This window comes from Thermomyces dupontii (assembly GCF_041956625.1).
Source record: "Thermomyces dupontii strain NRRL 2155 unplaced genomic scaffold VTN31scaffold_4, whole genome shotgun sequence".
Classification (NCBI taxonomy): Eukaryota; Fungi; Ascomycota; class Eurotiomycetes; order Eurotiales; family Trichocomaceae; genus Thermomyces; species Thermomyces dupontii.
Window position 1 is genome coordinate 225,471 of NW_027192310.1, and position 23,308 is coordinate 248,778.

Consider the following 23,308-nt stretch of genomic DNA (forward strand, 5'->3'; position numbering starts at 1 on the left):
GCGATACCCGACATTGATAGTCCGTCCCTAATGCCTTCAGTACTCTTCCAAGTTGTTATGAGGAGTCTGACACAGCAGCCTGGAGTATCCAGGCAATCAAGATGTGCTTATCCTCCTTGATAGCAGGATTTTGCGCAGTGAACCCTCCCGTTCCCTGATCGGCCTCTGGGTGCGAGACATTTGGCATGGAACTCAGCTATCACCACACTTCTTTCGCACCTTGCTGCCAATATGTACATATAGTAGTATTAAAACGTACTTAGAGGAAGTGGGATGGCTTGAATGATGGCGTCCATGATGGATGAATGATTCTTTGTCTCGATCAAACGGATACCATGGCAGGCAGAAAGTCGTCCTTTGATGGGTAACAGGGCGATTTTGGCCACTAAAAGTCTACTACCTAGAGTCTATCCGTACCTTAGGTACAGGTACTAGGTAGTCAATACTAGTACTAAATCAAAACCGAGGCCGCGAGGCCCTCTTCATTTCAGGGCACGCGCGCGTCACCAGTGTTGCTATTGACTTTGACTGTTGTCACGTGGTGAGGGTCTGTTAAGCATCACGTGATGATAAACATTGGTAACTGTTGGCAACCGATGGCGCTATTCCAATTCTGGGATTTTGTTTTGGTGTTGTCAACCTCGCCTTCACCCCCGACATCGCGATTTATCTCAATTTTTCGAAAGCAATTTGTCTCACCCGTGTGCTTCATCTCAACAAAAGCTCGTGCAATTTTGTTTCATTGTTCATCTCTTCTAGCCCACTTACATTCAAAACTGGCGTGACGGGTCAGCGTCAGTTTCCGCCCTAGATTGCCCATCCCTTGCTCCAGAGGGGGCGCAGCACCTCACAATCGCAGTCACATTCTTCCGCTCACCCTTTGTTACGCTGGCGCAGTAATGCGTCCCGAAAGTGATAACGTTTGTCCTGCTGCCTATCGCATCTCGACCTGAACTGCGCTCTCAGTGATGTCCAGTGCATCATTGAAACGGGCACAAACGGATTCTGGGAGTCCAATCCCCAGTCCACTCAGACATGGCTCGACTGCATCCACGATCTCATCAGCATCATCTGTTTTTTTTAATTCAGCCGCTTCAAGTCGGTCGAGTACCGTCTCCTCCGGCTCGACCATGTCCTCCACTGTGAACTTCGGTCACAAACGGGGTAGAAGCGACCTAGGAGCGATGGCAGTAAAATATACTCCACCACGCGAGAGTGCAATGAGCGCAGCCGAGACGTACGGCAATGTTCGTCGTTCACTGCGCCCCCTGCCCCAACCTCCAAACTCGTCGCCCAAGGCCGTGACGAGACAGGGTTCTCAGGGTTCCCGCCATATGCGAAGTCATACAGTTGATGAAGCCGAAATTCGGAAATCACAGTCGCCATTAGGAACACCCAAACGTCGGATACGATGGCAAGATGATGAATCCTCGGATCAAGCCGACGAACGCGAGAACTCCCCTCAGACCCCGCCTCGTCCTAGATCTCAGCATTCGTACGGTCGTTCGAGTCCTCATCCGCCGCCACTGACTACAGCCTTGACCGCACCGGAACTCGAAACATTCCGGAAGTCCTCGACGAGACATCTCCGCACTCTATCGAAGTTCGCCCAGTCCGGGGAAGATGAGGAATTCTCCATCGGCGCATCGTCTCCATCGGTTGTGGGCTTGCAGGGAAGGCGAAGACTCAAGCGATCCGATTCCCTCCGTGGGTCAAATAATCCAAGGCCCAAGAGTGCGTCGTCATGGGCGGCAGGGAATTGGATGGACAAGCAACGACAATATCTTCAAGCCTACGAATACCTCTGCCACATAGGCGAAGCAAAAGAGTGGATCGAGAACGTCATTCAGAAACAAATTCCCCCTATTGTTCAGCTGGAAGAGGCGCTGCGAGACGGAGTAACATTGGCAGAGATCGTACAGGCTCTGTATCCTAACAGAAAGTTTCGCATCTTCCGCCATCCAAAGTTGCAGTATCGCCACTCGGACAATATCGCTCTTTTCTTTCGATTTCTCGACGAGGTCCAGCTCCCAGACATTTTTCGATTCGAACTTATTGACCTGTACGAGAAGAAGAACATCCCGAAGGTCATTCACTGCATTCATGCTCTGTCTTGGCTTCTGTACAAGAACGGCATCGTTGACTTCCGGATCTGCAACCTGGTCGGTCAACTCGAATTTGAGCACCATGAACTTGAGCAAACTCAAAAAGACTTGGACAAGGCTGGGGTTAGTATGCCAAGTTTTTCGGGCATAGGCGCTTCATTTGGTGCTGAACCCGAACCCGAACCTGAACCGGAGCCGGAGCCAGAGCCAGAGCCCGTCGAGACGGAGGAAGAACGGATTGCGCGCGAACTTCACGAGCGCGAGGATGTCATCACTGACTTCCAGGCGCAGATCCGCGGTGCGGTGTTGCGAGTTCGGCTTGGGCAGATGATGAACGAACTGTGGGACAATGAGCATTATATTGTAGACATCCAGTCGAGAATTCGGGGCGAGTGGGCGCGCCAGATTATTGGCTATCGACTTTCCATGCGCCGCTTTGCAACCAACCTGCAGGCGGCAGTTAGGGGCTTCCTGGTGCGAGCCCGCCTGCAAAGAAATGAGCAGTGGTGGAAAGCTAAAGAGCCAGTGGTTCTCAAGCTTCAGAGTTTGGTCAGGGGACGAAAGGCCAGGGTCGAGGTCCAGTACTTGAAGAGCCGGATGCGCAAAGAGGAATCGGGTGTCAAGCTCATTCAAGCCGCCATCCGGGGCGCGCTGTTGCGGAAAAGGGCCTTCGAGCAGCAGGAGCAAAGCAAGGAATCCGAAAACGAGATCCAGTTCCTCCAAGCAGCCATTCGTGGTATGCTGCAGCGACGGGCGCTTGGCCAGACTCTTGACTCGCTTGCGCAGGAGACTCCATCCATCGTTTCCATCCAATCTGCTGCTCGCGCCACGGCAGCAAGAACACGCGTCAACAATTTGAGACAAACTCTTCAGAAGTTGTCCCAGAAGTGGTGTTCCCTCCAGTCAATCGTACGGGGTGCGGCTGTTCGAGAGAGACTCGAGGGACTCCGGAGCCAATTGCAAAAGCAGGAACCTTCGATTTTATTATTCCAAAGTCTTTGGCGTGCCCAGTCCGTGCGCAAGCATCTAGAGCAGCAAAAGAGACTCTTGAAAGAAGCTGAGCCACAGGTGCTGATGCTGCAAGCGATTGCTCGTGGTTTCATGCTGAGAACTCAGTTGAGGGGCAAATGGCAATCTCTCCAGCAGCACGAGCAGACGTTCACCACGTTACAATCTCTAGCTCGAGCCGCTCTTGTGCGACAGGACATTGGCGGTCCGCTGTCCAGACTCCAGGAGAACGAAGCCGAGATTGTTCAACTTCAGGGGCTCGCAAGGGCCATGCTCGTGCGACTCGAGGTTGGCAAGATCCTTTCGGACCTGGAGGGCAAAGAAGACATCATCACTCAGCTGCAAGCACTGATCCGAGGCAAGCTTGTTCGCACCCGCTTCGCCGAGAAACAAGAGTACTATCGGAAGAATATGGAGAAGGTGGTCAAAGTGCAGAGTTACGTGCGAGGCAAGATCCAGGGGCAAGCCTACAAGAGCTTGACGAGCGGGAAGAATCCACCAGTGGGCACCATCAAGGGCTTCGTGCATCTGCTGAACGACAGTGATTTTGATTTTGACGAAGAGATTGAGTTTGAGCGGCTTCGAAAGATGGTGGTGCAACAGGTTCGCCAGAACGAGCTGGCAGATCAGTACGTGACTCAGCTGGATATCAAGATTGCTCTCCTGGTCAAGAACAAAATTACTCTTGACGAGGTCATCAAACACCAAAAGCACTTCGGTGGCCATGTCGGGTCTCTGCTGTCGAACCGGGATATCACATCAAAGGATCCATTCGACCTTAAAGCTTTGAACAAGAACTCGAGAAAGAAGCTGGAACAATACCAGGATCTGTTCTTCCTTTTGCAGACCCAACCTCAGTATCTCGCCCGGCTGTTCCGACGCCTGCGTGAACAGAACACCGCAGAGAAGGAGTACGAGCGGATCCGTCACCTGATGATGGGCGTCTTCGGGTACGCGCAAAAAAGACGCGAGGAGTATTACTTGGTCAAATTGCTTGCGAGGTCGGCCAAAGAGGAGATCCAAAGCTGCCCGACGCTCCAGGACTACATGCGCTGCAACTCATTCTGGACTAGACTCCTCACTGCCTATGGCAAGTCTCCAAAAGACCGCAAGTTCCTGCGTGAGGTGTTGCATGGTTTGGTGAAGGAATGGCTGATTGAGAACACGGAGCTCGACCTCGAGAGCGATCCGCTGAGGATCTATCGCGCAAGCATCACCAACGAGCGACTTCGAACTGGCCAGATCCGACGGAAACCAGACGTTACGACCGAGGAGGCCATTCGGGATCCCGAGACTCGGGCTACGTTCATCCAACATCTCCAGGACCTTCGAGACATCACCCAGCAGTTCCTCTCCAGATTCGAGGAGTGTGTCTCGAAAATGCCCTTCGGTATCCGCTATATCGCAAAGGAGATGTATGAAGCTTTGATTTCACAATTTGGGGATGAGGATCGGGGCTATATTCTCCAGCTGGTTGGACAATGTATCTGGAGGCATTACTTCCGATCGGCTATACTTGAACCCGAAAAACACGGCGTCGTGGATAGTGGCTTGGATCCTCGGCAGAGACGGAACCTCGGAGAGATCTGCAAGGTTCTGAGCCAGGTGGCCTCCGGCAGGCTGTTTGGAGCTGAGAATGTTTACTTGCAGCCACTCAATCAAGATTTGGGCGATTCAATCTTGCGACTGGGGAAGATTTGGGGCGAGAGTAAGTGCTCAATCGGAATTCTGAGTGGAATATCCCTAACGGTTGCCTTCAGTGATTTCTGTTCAGGATGCAGAGAGTTATTTCGACATTGACGAGTTTAATGACCTTTATGCAAAGACGAAACCCACGCTTTACATCAAAATGTCGGACATTTTCTGCATTCACAAACTCGTGGCCTCGGAGATTGACCATCTATGCTCGAAGCCGGATGACATTCTGAGAGAGATCATCCGAGATCTGGGCAATGTCAAGACCAACGAGAATGAATTGGGGAATGTTAGCTCTTCAGAAATCTGTCTGACGTTGCACCCTCGGCTGGCGAACCCTGAAGGTATGGCTTTGATTTCAACATTTTCAATCACTTCTTTCTGACATCGCTCTGCAGATCCAGAAGCCGGCATTAAAGCGCTGTTCATAGAAACGAAAAGATGCATTCTGTACATCATCCGAGTGCAGTCTGGCGCGAATCTGATGGAGATCATGGTCAAGCCGCCAACAGAAGAAGACGAGGCACGATGGCGCGCTCTTGTGCGCGACGAATTGTCAACGCATAATAGTCGAAAGAGTGCGTATTCGGAAGCGAATACCATGCTCGACTTGAGTACCATGAGCTACGCAGATCTCAAGCGCGTGGCGCTGGAAAACATCCTGGAGCTGGAGAAAGTTGGCAAGATAACCCGTCAGAATCATTACCAGGATATTCTGAACTCGATCGCGGTGGACATCAGAACCAAGCATCGACGTCGAATTCAACGACAGCGAGAACTCGAAAGCGTGCGCCTGACGTTGTCGAGGCTCCATGAGCAAGCGGTGTACCTCGAGCAGCAGGTCAAGGCGTACAACGACTACATCGAGCAAGCCATGAACACTCTTCAAAACAAGAAGGGCAAGAAGAGATTTCTCTTGCCGTTTACCAAACAATGGGACCACGAGCGGGAGCTGCAAAAGTCCGGTCGGGTGTTCAGGTTTGGATCCTACAAGTACTCGGCCCGCAACCTCGCCGAGAAGGGTGTTCTTGTGTACTGGAAGGGGTACAACGAGCGGCAATGGGACCGCGTCGACCTAACCATCTCGAGTAACGAGATCGGAATTTTCACGCTCGAGGGCAGCAGTGGCAACCTTATGATTCCCGGCGCCAGCGCCCAGGTGCCGCTGGACGACCTGCTGCAGGCGCAGTTCAACAACACGCAGTTCCTCGACTTCTTCGAGGGGACGCTTCGGGTCAACGTCAACCTCTTTTTGCATCTGATTATGAAGAAGTTCTATAATGAGTAATGGGTTTGCTATCATGATCAATGTTTAATGATACGGATCACGACTTGACGAGGCTTGGGGGCCGGTCTCACCAAGGCGTTTCGGATTGTTATTTCTTTTCGGCCAGGATGTCTGATTTATGTGTTATGGTGCCTTCTTTTCAAATGTTTTCTTTTGTTTGCTGTGACCGTCATTCATGGCGATGACGGTGCTCAGTACTAAGTACTTCAGCATGTTACTTAGTACTTTGCCTCTCGTTGTACGTATTCGTAGCATATATTGAATGCATGGTTTTTCTCGCATCCATGGTATATTCTCGGTCTATTAATGATGTCGAGCTTCCTTAGTCAAGACTGGATTATTGGAACTCGAAAGCAACTGGTCATAGAAAGCAAACTACAAGCGGATGAGACACTGTCGGTGATCGTCACGTGATTCCGCCCCCGGCTTCCGTACCTGGAGCCCAACGCCTGTTCCCGCTGCTAGTTCAGGCGACAGAGTCAAGAACGACTCAATACTCTGCAGTCCCCTCAACAGGCACCCTGTTCTGTGGTAGACCACGCGCTTGTCGATTCGTCGTGGGCGCTCTGTTCATATAACCTGACTCCGGTTGGCTACTTACCGTTCTTTTCTGTCGAGGTGCTCAGACTGCACTGCGCGTGGCACCCGTCACCATGGACTTTGCAAGTCTGAAAGAACAGGTCAGCAACCTGACCTTGTACGATATCAAGGCAGGTGTGCGCAAAGTGCAAAATGGTTAGTAATGGGGTTATCCCAACCTTTCCCCTCCCCAGGGAGATCTTTCTGACGCCGGCTTTTTTGGGGGGCATTGATTAGCGGTCATGAATTATACGGAGATGGAGGCAAAGGTATGTATTGTTCTGGTTGTTGTATGGATGGATTGATATGGATGCGAACGGAGAGAAATAGGTCCGCGAGGCCACCAACAATGAGCCATGGGGAGCGTCATCGACGTTGATGCAGGAGATTGCCAACGGGACACATAATTAGTCAGTTATATTACTCCTGAATAGGAGGAATTGCAAGGGCGGCTGACGAGGGACAAGCCAACAATTGAACGAGATCATGACAATGATCTACAGACGGTTTACCGAGAAGTCGGCGGAGGAATGGAGGCAGATTTATAAGGTTGGTGAAAGTTTACTACGGCTGTGGAGATGCAAAAGAGTATGGAAGCTGAGACCGAATGTGATGCTTTGCAGGCCCTTCAACTTCTCGAGTTTCTGATCAAGAACGGTTCCGAGCGCGTTGTGGATGACGCCCGCGCGCACATGTCGCTGCTGCGCATGCTGCGACAGTTCCACTACATCGATCAGAACGGCAAAGATCAAGGAATCAACGTGCGCAACCGATCGCAGGAGCTCGTCAAGCTGCTGAGTGACGTAGACCTGATCCGGGCGGAGCGCAAAAAGGCGCGGGCGAACCGCAACAAGTTTGGCGGGATGGAAGGCGGCCTGGTCATGGGCGGATTCTCCGGTGGCAGCGGCGTCGGCCGTACGGGGCGATACGGCGGATTCGGCAGCGATAGTTTCGGGAGCTACAGTGGAGGCGTCTACGGTGATGGGGGCGGGTTCGGCGGCGGTGGGCCCAGCGAGTTCCGGGATGTACCCCGCCGGATTAATCGGTTTGAAGAGTATGATGAAGGGGATGCGGAGGCCCCTACGTCGCCGCAACGATCGGGGCCCAAGCGCGAGACCAAGCCTGCACCACCGCCGAAGCCGGCCGAGGCGGATCTGGTCGACTTTGGTGAGGAGGAGCAGGTGACTGTGCCGACGACTACAACTTCTTCAACAGCGGCAGGCAAGCAGCCGGTGACGGGTAATGGATTGGATGTGCTGTCACAGGACGACGATGAATTTGATGATTTCCAATCCGCCACTCCAGCCCCGACTTCGGCCGCGACGATCCCCCCGCCAACGACGACAACAACGACGTCGTCCACCACTCAGTTTGCCGCACCGCAGCCCGTGTCCGGCACACAGGGTGCAAGCCTAACGGGCCTGGCAGCGCTCTCCTCCCTGACACCGACGCCAACAAGCTCGACGACGGCATCCACGCCGGCATTGACGGGCCTCTCCTCACCAACCCAATCTCAAGCACAGCCGCAGCCCAAACAACAACCACCAAAAGCCACTGGTTTCCAACCCGCCACGCCAAACTACTACACATCAATCACCACCACTCAGCCATCGACGATCGCCCCGTCCACAACGGGCGCATCCACCGCCTCCTCGCGAACATCGAGCATTGCAACAACAACAACAACAACGAAGCCCACATCGCCGGCTGCCAAGTCCAGTAGCGCCACCGACGCCTTCGGATCGCTGTGGTCCACCGCCAGCGCCAGCGCGGGCATCCAGAAGAAAGACGCAAATAGCAACAAGGGCCCGAATCTGGAGAGTATGGCGAAGCAGAAGTTTAGCGAGGGGATTTGGGGGGCGGCGTCGTTGGCCTCTGCTTCGTCAACACCCGCCGCGTCGACGACGACAACGGGTAGTGCGAAGCCGGCTGCGACGACTGCGGGTGCAGGTGCTGGTAAGGGTTCGGCGCTTGATGATTTGCTTGGTTGATTCGCTTTTCCTTTTTTTCTTGATGCCATGGAATTGAGTTATATAGTTATTTTAGATGGTGTTTATTATTGTTGTTCTGCTATGAAGCAAGCAATAGTACTTACTAAACTCTGTTCAAAAATCGAAAAACATGTTTAATATCATATTAATAACAACTGAAGTAATATTCCATACATCAAAAGTAGTTTATAGAATATCAAAGAATAGAAACCAAATGCTCTGGTTCCTGACTCTTAGGAATATCAGAAATGACTTGAGTCCATCCAAACCAGTTAGTATAGTAGAAGTGGTGTACCCATTGCACCCACACTTAACAACCGCGAGAGTCACGAGGAATAATATGAACTAGTTAAGAGTAATGTTGGATAAATATCAACCACGAAGAGAAAATATCGAAGAAAGCAAAGAAAAAAAAGGGTGAAGAGAAAAATAATTTACACCAGACCGGCAGTTCGGACTAACGGACAGTTTCACGGGATCAACTGAGAAAAAAAAAGAAATAATCGAAAAGAGACAAGATAGATAGACCCAGATCCCATCAAGACTCGTATAGAATTGTATATAATAATGACCGGTCAAGCATGAGCATGGCCCGGATTCATCAGTCAGAAGGTCAAATCAAACGGGAGGGAGAAAGAAACAAAAGATCATGTCTCATGGCGAAGAGAGAGAGAGAGAGAGAGAAAAGGCTTGTCTAGCGGAAATCATCATCCTCTTCATCGCCGTGCAGTTGACCATTCGCTACGGCTGGCATCGGCTGATGCTGCTGTTGTTGTTGTTGTTGTTGTGGCGGCGGCGGCGGCGGCAAAAGCAGCTGGTCAACCCGCGAGACGAGCTCCCGGGTCTCGCGGGCGACTTCGAACGCGATTGGGGGCAGGCGGCTTGATGCGCCGGCGTCGGAGCTGGAGTCGTCGTATGCAGTCTTGAGTCGGTCTGCGCTCGCGGCCAGGTTCTGGACCACCGGCGCGAGGCGCTCCCGGAACTGCGGGTTATTGTGGATCGCGCGCTCCGTCGCCGACACCACGTTGCCGACCACGCCGGAGATGCCGACGAGGTGACTGCGCAGCGCCGGCATTGGCTCACCTGCGCGGATGCTGCCCACCAGGCCCTGGATCGTCTGTACCAAGCCCTCGGTCTGCTCGTCCAGGTACAGCTTCAGCTCCGTTAGTTCCTGGTTTGCCGCCGATGTCGGCGGGATGATCCCGCTGCGGGATATCGTGCGGCGCCGCGACGCTGCAAGCGTCCGTGACCGTACCGACGGCGAGCTGATCGCGCTGTAGATGGAGTCGTTATTGCTCATGCGGCTCTGGCTCGGTGCGACGCTGAAATATCCTGGCGATCCGATCACGTCCTCATCTTCGTTGGCTTCCTCAAGCTCCTCCGCCGGTGTCGGCCGGATCTTGACCAGCCGGAGGAGCTCAATCACCGCCGTCGTCAGGTGAGACGCCGCCGCATCCAGCAGCGACACCGGCGACAGCCCGCCCGAGCTGGCATAGTTCTTCGACGCCGTGATCAGGTTGTTCGCCGTCGCCGACACGCGTGACTTGGCCTTGCGCTGCGCGGGGGTCAGCTGCTGCTGTTCCGCGCCGCCGCCCGACGTCGCCCGCTCCAAATCCTGCGTGATGTGCCGCACCGCGGCCACCACGGTTTTCATCTGATCCAGCACCGTGCCGGGCTCCGCTGTCCGCGCCACCCGCAGCAGCTCGTCGATCGAGGTCTGAAACTTGGTCACGTGCATGTCCTTCACCATACCCGTCGGCGACATCAGCTCGTGCTCCCTGCTTACGGTCGGCCGGACATTGCCCAGACCCACGGATGACGTCCGCATATGCCGCAGCTGCGTCTTCGCTCGTATGTACCGCGTCTTCCACTCCTTGACCTCTTCCTCCAGCCGGTTCACCTCTCGCGACAGTTTCTCCTCTCGCTCCCAATTCTCCGCGCTGCGCTCCGACATCGCCCGCATCTCCTTCAAAAAGCTCGCTGCTTCTCGTCGCACTTCCTCGGTGATCCGCTGCTGTTCCCGCAGCTCGGACTGCATCGTCTGGTGCCGCATCTCCAGATCGTTATACCGTCCCTGCAGATCACCGCCACCACCCATGCTCTGCGCCGCCTCCAGCTGTTCCCGGAGATCCCGCTCCATTTCCGACCGCTCAGCACGCTCCCTTTCAAGTTCCGACTGGAGCGAATTGTTCAAACTTTCGATCTGCGCGACCTTGCTCTCCAGATCGGCCTTGGTATCCTCCCATTCTTGCCGTTCAAGACTGCTGATCTGTTGCCAGTCAGCTGAACGGGAAAACCTCAAAATGAGAGAAAAAAAAATATCCTACCTGAGATTTCTCATGCTCGTCCTGTAACCTTGAGATTTCCTCATCCTTGACCTTCAAAGTCTTCTCCAGCTCCTCGATACGCTCTTGTAAGGACGCTACCTGCGACTGCGCCTCTGCTAGTTGCTTCTTGTCTGCCATGGTAGCTTGCGTGTCTCGCCGACTGGGTAGGACGCCGTCCAACGCAAAGGCATCACTGCGATTGTCGTAATCGCTGTCAATTCCTGGTCCATCGTCATCGTCATCCTCCACCATCGTGCTCTTGTTCGGCACAATCGTATTGCTTTGGAACGATTTGGGTAGAGGCGCATTTCCATCGTTCATGGCCATGGGATCGCCGCTCAGTGACTGCTGCCGTGGTGGGAATCGTCCGTTCGGAGGCGGCGGACCCCTGCCCCCAGGGCCTCGGGACGCCGGACGCGGACCTCCCGGGTAACCATTTGGCGGATGACCACTCGAACCCCGAAAGCCATTCGGCGGCGGCGGGCCGCGGGGGGCCATTGGATCCATTTGCGCAAATTGTGGAAACCGCCGCTCTAATTCCGTCAAAACATCAGTGGCCAGATCGCGGAAGCGCCCAGGCTGCAGCGAGGCAAGCTTCTGCCGGGCCTGGTTGCGCTTCTCGTGGAAGTCCGGCCGCGGAGGTAAGCAGGGTGGCACATCGGGTCGCGGGGGACGGTTGGGCCCGCCAGCGGCCTGCTGTCGACGGATCAATTCGTCGTAGACATCAGTGCTCAGTTCATGGAATTGCGCCGGCGAGAGTCGCAGGAGCTTGTCACGCGCCTTGTTGCTGCGCACCGTCGAGCGCTCGTTCGGGTATCCATTTCCCAAGAATCGGCGCAGGGCCGTGTAATGCTGTGCAAGAGATTCCTCCATTCGGCGATATCGCACACTCTGCTGGTCGGACAGCGTCCCCTGGCTCGACCGAGGCCCCGCGACCGACGCCGGGGGGGACGGCATACCGCCCTGGTCCGCACCATGCGACCGCGGCGCTCCATTTCCGTTGGGCGCATTGACATTCAAGCCATTGTTTGGCCCCGGATTGCCGCCACCAGAAGCCGGAGGCGTGGGACCCGGCGCCGACGGGGAGTAGGGCGCAGAATCCGGGGGTTTGGCACCCGCGCCATTCTGGTACTGGCCGATACCGGACCAATCGCTTCCATCGACTGACACGGGGGACATGGTGCCGTTGCGGCTGTTCATGGCGGAAATCGCACACTCAGGACTTTGTGGGAAGCATCTATGGGATCGAGGCGCGTGTGTTTGTTCGTTTGCGTTCGTCGCACTGTTGGTCACGAATTCATGACGGGATCAAAGGGACCGGACATCAACGAAGGGAAAGAAAAAAAAACAGAAAAAAACTTTCTTATGATTTCTCTCCTCCGGGGAGCGTCGCTGGCGAGTCGTGTCGAGCGAAAGAAGAGACAGGGGAGTTGTTGGACTTGAGACCAGTCAGTCAACGCCGCCCAATGGACCAGGTCGAGGGGACGAAGCCACAAATCGACTTACAGAGAACAAAGAAAAATTTCTGATTCTATGGAGCACGCTCTTCAGTCGCTCTCCTTCGCATAGACCCCTACAGGAATGTTTTGGCATTTCTTCGTCTTTTTTTCAAGACTGCGGGAGTTCGGGCTACACAGGGTGAATATGAACTGGACCCAGGCCGACGGTTGCATGGGCCAATCAGCGCTCGGCTCTGCTAGCCAGACCCGCCAGGGCTGGACACCCCCCTTTGGCCAGTCAGAGATGCAGCTTGGACGAGACACAGGGACTCAGGAGGTGACGGTGACAATCTCTCCAGTTGTTCAGAGATCAAGAGAGAGAAAGGAAGAGAAAAGGGAGTTTTCCCACGCGGTCCGACGCTCAAAAACCTGCATTGCCTAATTCAGCCATCCAGTCCAAACAGGAAAGGGATGAGCCACAAAGCAACCACGTTGGGCAATTGTCCGGCATCGATTTGGCAAGTGATTTCTCCGATCAGACACATGGCCTTAGACAAGTAGCTTAGAACCAATCATTGCGCAGCATGGGTGGTGGACCTGGCCCGAAACAGCCGTGCCCAGCCACACAACAAGCCTCAGGCATCATCAGCTAGCCACAGATCAAGGTACTCCGTATGGACGAGTACGAGTACGAGTACTCCGTACGGAGTCACCTGTGGAGTACTGTACTGTATCTCGCTATTTTGTTTCCTGAAAGAGAAGGGTGGAAGCATAAAGTCACTGAAACACCCCGGGGCTGATCAAACAGGAGAATAGAATAGCTATGAGGGCCCATTGAAACGATAGAGAAACAGAATATTATTCCGAATGCTCCGTACGGAGTAGCCTCCTGCAGGCTAAGAATAAATACATACACACCGGGACTATGGCGATCATCATCTCACGAAAGACAACACTTTTCCGACTACAGTACGGAGTAGTCAGCATCAGAAACCGAGACTGAATAACATATCAATGATTAATAGTGTCGCTGCGGCGGCCGCTCTTCATATTGATACAGGATCAGTCATCTATGTACACATACACACCCAATGAAACACCCTCCAGGCAGATGGTCGAAATGTTGGCATCCGCCTCGGATCATTTTTCTTCTGTCTGTTCTGCGAGATGATTATTAAGAGAATAAAATACCGTTCTCACACCATGACCATGATGAATATTCAATAGTCCTCCGTCGAGCCATGTCTCTCCTCGTCAGATTCGTCATGCCCACAATCGTTACTTGGCGGACGTCATCGATAGATGAACATTGCTGCGCGCGGCACCCACGGCCGCCGACACAGGCGTGGTCGAGCGAGTCGGCACAGCACTCGACGCATTGCTGCGGTTGTGCGCCATGTGTGCCTTCACAAGGTGGCCAGCCGCCAGAGCAGCACACAGACTGAGCTCTCCCGCAAGCACGGAGGCGGCGACAATGCGCGCCAGCTGCCGCGCGTTCTCGCCGGGGTTGCTGGGATGCGGGCCTCGGACGCCGAGCATCTCCAACACCGCCGACTGCGCCTCTAGAATCGTACCGCCACCAACCGTGCCCACCTCAATCGACGGCATCGACACCGAAATGTGCAGATTACCTTCAACCCTACGCGCGCTGGTCAGTATTTCATCAAATTCCGAGCATCCAGAAACAAACGGGGACTCACTTCTTCATAATCGTAATGCAGTTGCTACTCTCCACATTCTGCGCAGGATCCTGTCCAGTCGCGATGAAAATGGCCGTGACAATGTTGGATGCGTGGGCGTTGAATCCACCAACACTGCCAGCCATGGCGCTACCGATCAGATTCTTGCTCGTGTTGAGCTCCACCAGGGAGTCAACGTCACTCTTGAGCACCGATTTCACCACATCGCCCGGAACAATCGCCTCCGCAACGACGGACTTGCCACGGCCGTCGATCCAGTTGATCGCCGCCGCCTTCTTGTCCACGCAGTAATTGCCCGACAGCGAGATAATCTTCATATCGTCAAAACCACTCTCATTGGCCATGACCGCGAGGGCCTTCTCCACGCCCTTGGAAATCATGTTCATGCCCATGGCATCCCCGGTCGTCGTCTTGAATCGAATGTACAGATACGTTCCGGCCAGGGTCGTCTTCAACTGCTGAAGCCGGGCAAAGCGGCTGGTCGAGTTGAACGCCTCGCGGAGGATCGACGAGCCGGCTTCCGAGTCGATCCAGTTTTTTGCCTCGGCAGCACGGGCAAGAGACGGGAACGAGACACATGGACCGCGCGTCATCCCATCACCAGTAACTACTGTCACTGCACCACCGCCGGCATTGATCGCCTTGGCGCCGCGGCTAGTGCTGGCCACTAGCACGCCCTCCGTGGTAGCCATGGGGATAAAATAGTTTTGCCCGTCAATGGTCAACGGACCAGCCACACCAAGTGGGAGAGGAAGGTAACCAATCACGTTCTCACAGCAGGCACCGTGGACCAACGTGTAATTGTAGTCCTTGTATGGCAGCAACGACGTCTCCAGGGAAGCAGTCAGGGCGGAAGTGGCCGGCGTGCGAGCCACGACAGCTCGGCGGATCTTGACAGCCCGCTCAAATGCCTCCCGTCGGCTCATGATCGGTTGGTCCTCCATGGACTTCTCAAGCGCATAGCCCGGAATCTTCCCTCGGAGAGCGAGCTCGATCAGCTCTTCGTCATTCAGGAGCGAAGCCTTTTTCTCTTTGACCATCGCTTCCGCCTCCTGCAAGGTCCGCTCCACGCCGTCATTTTTATATTCTACCGCGACCTTGGGACGTTCCTCGGCTGGTGGCTTCGTCTCGGCAGGAGAAGCATCGGCTTGATGGACGCTCCATCGCGCCGCGTTGAACAGATAACCGTTCAGAACGATGCTTAGTGTGAGGCATGCAATGATCCATTTGCTGACCAAGGGGTCCTCAACGGACTTGAGCAAGCTCTCCAGCATCCGGCCGCCCACGACATCCAGGAGTTGATCCGTATATTCGATGTCAAAGCCGGTATTGCCAGCGGCATGGGCGTAAAGGCCCGAAGTCTGCTCCAATCTGTACTTGATGGGCGCCAGGACGGTGACGTAGGTCTCCAATTGACTGCTTTTGGCCGCCACATAGACGGCATCAAGGCCATTCTCGGCGACCTTGAACGGGTCGATCGGAGTTGGCGCGAGAAAATTGGAGATTCTCGACATGGCGCCAAAGCTCTCTCCTTGGCTGGATTTGCGGAAGGAAATCGAGCCGAGGTTGATGAGGTTCACCAGGACAAAGCCACCGACCATGAGCCACTTGAACTTGTACACGGATCCCGGCTGGTTATGGCCACCAAAGAATGACAATAAGCTCCGGTTCCCGCTTTTACTTTCGTCCGAGCTGGCCAAAGGCGGGTCGCTGCGATCGGCGACGTTCTCGGCCACCCGGCGAGACACGCCATCCTCCTCCAGAGCCTTCCGCAGCGCGACGTGACGCCGGATACGTGTGATCTCCAACTTGATGTAGAGGATGGTGGTGTAGAACGTGAACAAAAGAAGGCAGTCGAAGAACAAAATCCACGCCGCCAGAAAGCAGAACTGGCGCAATCCTCCTTGGACACCCGACGCCGCACCTGTGATGAGGATGGCGATTTCGATGGCGTAGTCGCGAACAATGCTGAAACCGACCTCCTTGATGGCGGTGTCAATGGAGTCTTGAATCGACTTCGGCGAGTTGGGCCGCCCATTCTGACGCTTTGCGTTCACAAATGCCGACAGAACAGCCTTTGTCAGGAGCGTCTGCTTCTCGAATCCAACCGTCACCACCAAGAACGGGGTGCCCTCGGACAACAGGCGCATGTTGATCGGGACGCCCAACTTCGTGGTGACAAGAAGGGCAAACAGGAAAGCAAAAAGGCTCGAAAAGAGCACGGATGTGAACAACCAGATCCGTGAGCCCAAGCGCCTCATGGAAAAAAAGAGCGATACAAATGTCAGGTACATAGAGAGGTAGCCCAAAGCCATGATCACGATGTCGATCGTTTCGGCATGCTGTGTCGAGTTAGAGACACTCCGCTAGAACAGTCGAGGAATGTTGATAAGCTTACCTTGATAAGATCGACAAACGAAGTCCACGCGTCGGTGACCCAAGACTTCACAGCGCCCCGCGAGCCCACGCCACGGGCTGCCTTCATGACCCATTTTGCCTGCGGAGCTTTCTCGTCCTCCGGTGCAGCTGCTGGGATTTCCTTGATGACAGAGAGGAAATCTGGCAGGGAGTCAAACGGGACGGTGAACGCGACAGAGGATTCTTGCGACAGACTACCCCAAAGATTCGTAGTATGAGGGACCGAGTGGGCCGAGATGTTCTCAGGAACGGCGATTTCGCTGTGCAGCGGGGCGGAGGAGCCGGACGAGCCGGGAAAGAGGAGGGTTGCCAATGCTAGATGCTGAGTCGCCTACATTTGTGCACGGTAAGATTGGTGCGGAGGACCTGAAATTCAAGATTCTCTTACCTCACGCGGGTTGGGGACGACATCATCCTCCAGCTGCCAGCGCCAGGAGGTCTGCGCGCCCAGGCGCAAATTCCGGCTGCCCGACAGCACTGAAGTCGGGTCGAACTGCACGGCGCCAGGGGTTTGGAAGGCATCGGAAATACTCCCCTCCAGGAGGCCAACATAGGCCGTACTAGCGACCGCAGCGATGGCGGCGAGGTGAATTGGATGGGCGCAGGCACGGCGCGACACCGTCTGCAGCACCGAAGTCACCTGCCGCTTGAACCAGCCTGGCTCCGCGTCCGGGTCCTGGGGAGGTCGGAACCTCCGGGGGAGGAGAGAGACCGCCATCAGTCGGGAGAGTGGCGACTCTCAGAGAATCACGACGGTCAACAGTCACCGGAACGGTATATAGAACAGGAAAAGTTGTAGCGCTGAAAAGAAGATGGATGCGCGCTATCTACCTCAGTAGTCGACCACCATGAAACCCACTGGGTGACGTGGATGACGTTATGGCTTGTCAGGGATCTGAAATTTGAGAGCAGTTGACTCAGTTGGGGGGTACTGCAGGGACTCCCAGCAAACTGCAGCACACTCCCAGTATGCAATTGGCGCGAAATCCACGCGGATTGGCGGTTCGGAGACTATGTATCGCGAGCAGTACGTTTGCGTTGATCTTTGACTTGCCGGTGCAGATTGTGCGTGGAGCGCGGATCAGGGCGAAGAGACGACGGATTGGAATTGGACGAAGCAAAACCGTGTGCAGAAAAATGGAGTGGAGAATGATTGAACAGAATGAAATCTATCGAATCGAGGCAGTCACAATGGACCTCCCTTGAAGGAAGGCCAGTTTGGAGGGTTGTCGGCAATACGATAAGTACCGAAGGGTTTTGGAGTACAAAAGCAGGGACGGGGATGCGAGCCAGGTCATGTTTGCTGGGGAATCTCCGAATCGCGGTTGGGGATGACTAAGCATGGTCCTCTGGCCTACGTAATCAGCGGCGTATCATCACGATCCACGAGTCAACTGGCTTGCTGACACCGCTCCTTGGTGTGTGCGGAGTTTGGCCTCCGAGGCCGACGGACTCCGAGGCCTCCAGGTTCCATGAAGCCGTCATTCACGTTGATCTTTGCCCAGCAAGTGAGTTGGACGATGGAGTCCTGTCAGGACGATCCATCAGGTTCCCATTGTCCTGATACATATCCTGGAAGACAGAAGGCCGGGCTTAATCCTGCTGCCTACTATTACGGAGTACTCCGTACTTAGACAGGTGGCATACTTCTGGCAGTGTACGAGTAAGTAGTATGAAGTAGTATGGATTAGAGGGAGACGCATGAGAAATTCCAGTAGGTTAATTACACAGAGATATCGGATCCATCAGTGTAAGCGACTCAGCGGACTCAATATTGTGTTCTGAGAGGAGCTGGTTATCTACCTAGGTAAATACTTACCTACCTACGGAGTACTACTACCTAGGTACCTGGATAATAATGCGATTAGCACCACAACCCCAGCACGGCGTCATCCAAGTGATTCGCCATCAAAAATAGAGATTGACATCCCGTGAAACAAGGTATCTGCTGCAGGCGCTTCCGAATAACAAGTCTTATAGCCAAGGAATCCTGGAATGATCTCGCATCCAATCGCCAGCAGTTCGGATCCTAGCCACTATTTGGCCCGCTCAGCCTATGGGATCCCTGCAGAAAGGCGCGAGGGATCAACCTGGAGCAAAGCAGAGATGAGTCTCACGTCATTGTACAGCAGCATTGAGCTGGGAGCCTGTCATCTCACCTCGATGCCGGACTGCAGGCACATGTTATTCACGTTCCAAACTGATGGAAGATTGATTCGAAACTCGGCTGGTCACAGCACTCAGAGACGAATGCCCAAGATCCAAGAATGATTGCAGTGACTATCGATTCTATTGAAAAGGTCGTGGAAACCATCCTTTCAAACACATCCAGCATCGTGAGCCAATCGTCTTGGTCTTTGGCTGCACATCTGCGACTGGACTATTGGGGCAGAACTTCAGACAGCATCATGATCCGCCTGATATTCTTCAATTATTACCATCTTCATGGAGGAATATCAATTGCAGCTCACAATGACTGCTCGCTATCTCTGCGTGACATGTGAATCACCTTCAATCGGGCTGATCAGTCATCACCACAATGGTGCCTATTGACCACAATGATACCTATTGTTCTTGACTCAAGATATCATTATGGCCGTTGAGATGGGCTGGAAGCTGTACATATCTCCATCTTCGTCAGCCTTTCTACCATCAGACTGGCTTCTACACCAACGCTCCTTGATAGGGATCATCGAAACGATCCGAGATATTGATCCGCTGGCCGGATCCTCTCCCCTTTCTCCTTCTGCGAGTCCTTCCCTTCCGTTCAGACGCGATGCCGCGCATCGTCGGGCCGATCATTCGGACTACCGCCGCGCTATTGACTCTGTGTTCCGCGCTAGTCCGCGCGCACTCGTGGGTTGAGCAGTTGATGGTCATCGGTCCCAATGGAACATTTGTCGGTCAACCAGGATACCCCCGCGGGAATGTCCTCAGAGGCACGCCAGGGTTTTCAGACCCGGTGATGACATATTTGATCCCTCCGAACGAACAGGGAAGCAACATTATTCTGCCCAGCACCCCCATTTGCTCGCCCACGCAGCGAACTCGCAATCAAACAGAGGGCAGTCCGAGACTTCGCGCCCCTGCAGGGGCCGCGATCGCCTTGCGATATCAAGAAAATGGCCATGTGACGCTTCCCGATAACCCGCCAGGCAAACCGCCCAACCGAGGTACCGTCTACGTCTATGGGACGACGCAGCCTCGCGAGAACGACACGCTCCTGGCCATACACAAAGTCTGGAACCGCTCCGGCACCGGAGGGGATGGTCGGGGAGTGTTGTTGTCGGCGCGGGGTTTCGATGACGGCCGATGCTATCAGATCAACGATAGTCCAATATCCACGGCCCGTCAGGTGCTGTTTCCCCACGAACCCGACGAGCTGATGGGAGCCGACCTTTGGTGCCAGCAGGACATTGCACTGCCCGAGAATCTGCCGGCGGGCCAGCCTTACACGTTGTACTGGGTGTGGGACTGGCCGACGTTGGGCTTCCACAAGCGTCAGGAGGAAATATACACGACGTGCATCGACATCGACATCATCGATGGCGATGTCTCGCACACGCGGTTCAACGTCGGCGAGGACGTTGCGGCCAACCAAAACCTCAACAACGCCGCAATTCCGTCGCAGCTTGCTGAACTCCGCGATCAGAAGACGGCCGACGGCGGCCGCGGGCGTAAGACTGTAACCGGCCCAGGCTACACTCCGCTTTTTCCGCCGTATCCATTCCCCAACGCCACCGGGCAGTCGACTCCAACAACCCTGTTGACTCAGGCATCCAGCACGGCTGCGTGCGTCACCGGTACCCCATTCAAGATCGGGATTCCCATGGGCGACCGGGACAGTGGGACAGGGACATGAAAGTCTGCATGGCGATGGTGTTTTTTGTTTAGTTTTGCATTCGTTATTTTTGCCTGCATAGGGTTATCTTTGAGCGACTTGCATTACGGGAGTTTGCCTGAGGATCTAGCAGCATTCATTGGTATTAGGTCGTGACTCGTGCAGTTAGATAGACATGTCTTCGTATCAAATGCATGCATTAGTACTACGTATTACTGTTCCGTCGTTCCTCTTCCCGTCCTGTAGGCAACTGGAATGCAATGTCGATAGCCGTCCGTCACGGCCCGTCGCGATCATTTCGACTCGATGATCCCCTTTGCCAGCGGCCCAAGACAGGACGTCACGAATTCAAGACTGCCCCCCAAGCGGGACCAGGAGGGCAATCCGCAGCGGCGCATCATCTTGAAACACGCCAACCGTCACCAGTCCACAAAAACCGCTTCGTTTCTGCACACCGCACTGTATAGCTGCGACAGGCGTTTCATGCTTTGCACTCATTGTCTCCCTGCGAATTTCCCTTTGCCGCGGAAGCTCCGTGAGACACTGGAGGCTTGTGGGCGTGCCGATTAAGGCTGGCCACTCATAGTCGGGATATTCTGTAAGTGCCGACGGCCGAGTGCAGTAATGAACAGTACTTGATGAGGTTATGGGCATTGCTGGTCCTTCATCTCGTTGAGATCGGCATGTTCATCGCAGGGGCTTGAAACCGCATTATTCCCATACGACAGACAATTCGCTTCAGATATAGGAGTGCCCGGATAGTACATACTGTACATATATCCTTTCCCTCCCGGCGGGAGTCCCCGCGAACTGCCCTTGTTTCTTGTCTTCATGAATCATCATTCTCAATGTGTCATTCGATTGTAGACCTAGCAGTGCTTAGTATGTACTACTCGTACTGTCCTCCCTGAATTCCTGTTTTTTCAGTCCTTCATTTCTCTGTAGAATCCGAAGCGTCAAAAAAAAAAGTCAACGACCGGGTTCGACCCCTCTTTACCGCTTGCTAAAATTAGCCAGATTGGAAATCCAAAAACGTCTGTGAAGAAAGTCAGTTTCTCCCCGATCCTTCGACGTTGAACTCGGTCCGGGCTTTATCCACGATTTTATTCTCCGCTTCTTGAATCCGGGCCTAGAACACCTGGGCAGTTTTTTCGTTTTTTTTTTTTTTTTTTTCTTCTGCCCCTTTGCCGTTGACGGTCGACTTGTCGACGCCTTCACTGTCCGGTGCCGTCCCGGAGTCTGCACCGACACCTCCATTTTTGACATGAGTGGGTTTGCCCATTATCAAGATTGACTAGGCCTGGAAGAGCCTCTGGATTCGACTCGCACGAAATCGTTTCGCGAACGTTGGCGCAATTTGCTAGGCCTCCGCTGTGGCTCGAACTCCGAGATCGTTGTGGGCCACCCCGGCAAAGGGACCTGTCTTCTCCTCTTCGCAATCAGGGTCGAGTTTCAACTCCAACATAAATCGTGAAACAGCAAATATGCGGTGCTGAGCGCTGCCCGTTGTTCGCGATTGTAGTCCCGCCGCAAGTTCACTCTTCGCCAATGTAAGTTTTCCTCGCGTCGCAGCTTAGCCACGAGCTCTCCTCATTGACCAGCATGGCTCTTTTTTAGCTCCCCCCCGTCGCAATCATGACTTCGTCCCCTAAAGCGCAAGCTCGCCGGCTTTCCAACCCGACAGCTCCGTCGGCCCTCGCGGATCCCTCGAATAAGCTGTCCACAGTGCGGCGCATCTCGTCCAGCGCGAAAGATCGTCTTTCCGTCTATTCAAACACGTCGCATGTCTCTCAGCATCGATCGCGGCCTGGTTCTCATGTGTTTCCTCCCTTCCATTCCAGCCTACCTTACGCCATAGTGCGCGACTTTGCGTATCCTCCGTCACATCCCTTACATTATGGTCCGCTACCCGCTCCGTCGCGGGTGTCTACTCCAGCGAGTGAGGGCCGGCGATTGTCTGACTCCCACACGACGGCATGGGACGTTTCTCGAAGCTCGTGGGCTGCCAGCTGGACATCAGACCCTCAAGGGACCCAGCAACTTCCAGCAATGAGCTTCGGAGATGGATGGCACTACGGCGAGGACGATGAACTACACAGCTCTGCCGCGGCGGCCCGCCATCGAAAGCTCAAATCGGCGGATGCGATTGGGAGGGCACGAAGCCCAAGCCCCAGCGATTTTGGGGGACCCGAGAGCGACCGGGGCACCTTGGTGAGCTTGAATGGCGATGGCAGCGAGACATACTACGTGCGCGATGACAATGCTTTCGACGATGGACCGGGCGGGGAGTACGTCACCTATGGAGCCGACGAAGCGCGCTACTCGCATTATCAGTCAGGGGAACTGGGTGAGCCAGGTGTGTCGTATTACGACGAGGGCTACGAGTATGGCGACCAAGACATAGACCCGGACGCTTCGTACCCTTCTGGATCTCCGGACGAGGAGATGCATGGCAAGGCCGTCGCCCTGTTTGATTTCGAGCGCGAGCATGAGAACGAGCTGCCACTCCGCGAAGGTCAAATCATCATGGTGTCATACCGGCACGGCCAAGGGTGGCTGGTAGCCGAAGATCCGGAGACTGGGGAGAGCGGACTGGTCCCGGAATCGTTCGTGCGGTTGGTTCGCGACATCGAAGGCGGTTTGAATTCCTTGAACGGGGAGCCGGACAACGACGATGACGAGTCCGACACAGACACCGAGCAGGCGACCATAGCGACCCACGAGGCTGGTGATCCAGTCCCTTCATTATCTGAAAGCTCAGCGGATGCGCGCGACAGTCACGACAAGGAGTCGCACAAAGACACCACGCCAGAGGACTCACAGCAGTCCCAGTTCGAGTCTAAGTCCCAGTCTCAGTCACAGAACGGTGTCCAAGCTACGTGACGCCCAACAATACGCAATCGCGCAGTTGCGCTGT

The 23,308-nt window shown here is 54.4% G+C and overlaps 6 protein-coding genes across 6 annotated transcripts; 4 read left to right on the top strand and 2 right to left on the bottom strand.

The window, feature by feature from the left end:
• Window positions 1-1,130: 1,130 nt before the first annotated feature.
• VTN31DRAFT_4581 (uncharacterized protein) lies at window positions 1,131-6,096 on the top strand (the record flags this gene model as incomplete). The annotated part of the gene is made up of 3 exons (XM_069404985.1): window positions 1,131-4,821; window positions 4,874-5,152; window positions 5,207-6,096. The coding sequence occupies 3 exons, from the start codon at window positions 1,131-1,133 to the stop codon at window positions 6,094-6,096; spliced, it is 4,860 nt and encodes a 1,619-aa protein (XP_069260094.1).
• A 653-nt stretch (window positions 6,097-6,749) lies between these two features.
• VTN31DRAFT_4582 (uncharacterized protein) lies at window positions 6,750-8,666 on the top strand (the record flags this gene model as incomplete). The annotated part of the gene is made up of 5 exons (XM_069404986.1): window positions 6,750-6,831; window positions 6,913-6,944; window positions 7,006-7,085; window positions 7,143-7,224; window positions 7,299-8,666. The coding sequence occupies 5 exons, from the start codon at window positions 6,750-6,752 to the stop codon at window positions 8,664-8,666; spliced, it is 1,644 nt and encodes a 547-aa protein (XP_069260095.1).
• Window positions 8,667-9,360: 694 nt separating this feature from the next.
• Window positions 9,361-12,193, bottom strand: VTN31DRAFT_4583 (uncharacterized protein; the record flags this gene model as incomplete). Its single annotated transcript, XM_069404987.1, has 2 exons — window positions 9,361-10,935; window positions 10,994-12,193. 2 exons carry the CDS (start codon window positions 12,191-12,193, stop codon window positions 9,361-9,363), a joined length of 2,775 nt encoding a protein of 924 aa, XP_069260096.1.
• Window positions 12,194-13,710: 1,517 nt separating this feature from the next.
• On the bottom strand, window positions 13,711-17,268 carry VTN31DRAFT_4584 (uncharacterized protein; the record flags this gene model as incomplete). Its single annotated transcript, XM_069404988.1, has 4 exons — window positions 13,711-14,071; window positions 14,133-16,474; window positions 16,531-16,881; window positions 16,939-17,268. The coding sequence occupies 4 exons, from the start codon at window positions 17,266-17,268 to the stop codon at window positions 13,711-13,713; spliced, it is 3,384 nt and encodes a 1,127-aa protein (XP_069260097.1).
• Window positions 17,269-19,326: 2,058 nt separating this feature from the next.
• Window positions 19,327-20,412, top strand: VTN31DRAFT_4585 (uncharacterized protein; the record flags this gene model as incomplete). The annotated part of the gene is made up of 1 exon (XM_069404989.1): window positions 19,327-20,412. The coding sequence occupies one exon, from the start codon at window positions 19,327-19,329 to the stop codon at window positions 20,410-20,412; it is 1,086 nt and encodes a 361-aa protein (XP_069260098.1).
• A 1,614-nt stretch (window positions 20,413-22,026) lies between these two features.
• VTN31DRAFT_4586 (uncharacterized protein) lies at window positions 22,027-23,274 on the top strand (the record flags this gene model as incomplete). Its single annotated transcript, XM_069404990.1, has 1 exon — window positions 22,027-23,274. The coding sequence occupies one exon, from the start codon at window positions 22,027-22,029 to the stop codon at window positions 23,272-23,274; it is 1,248 nt and encodes a 415-aa protein (XP_069260099.1).
• Between the last annotated feature and the right edge of the window lie 34 nt (window positions 23,275-23,308).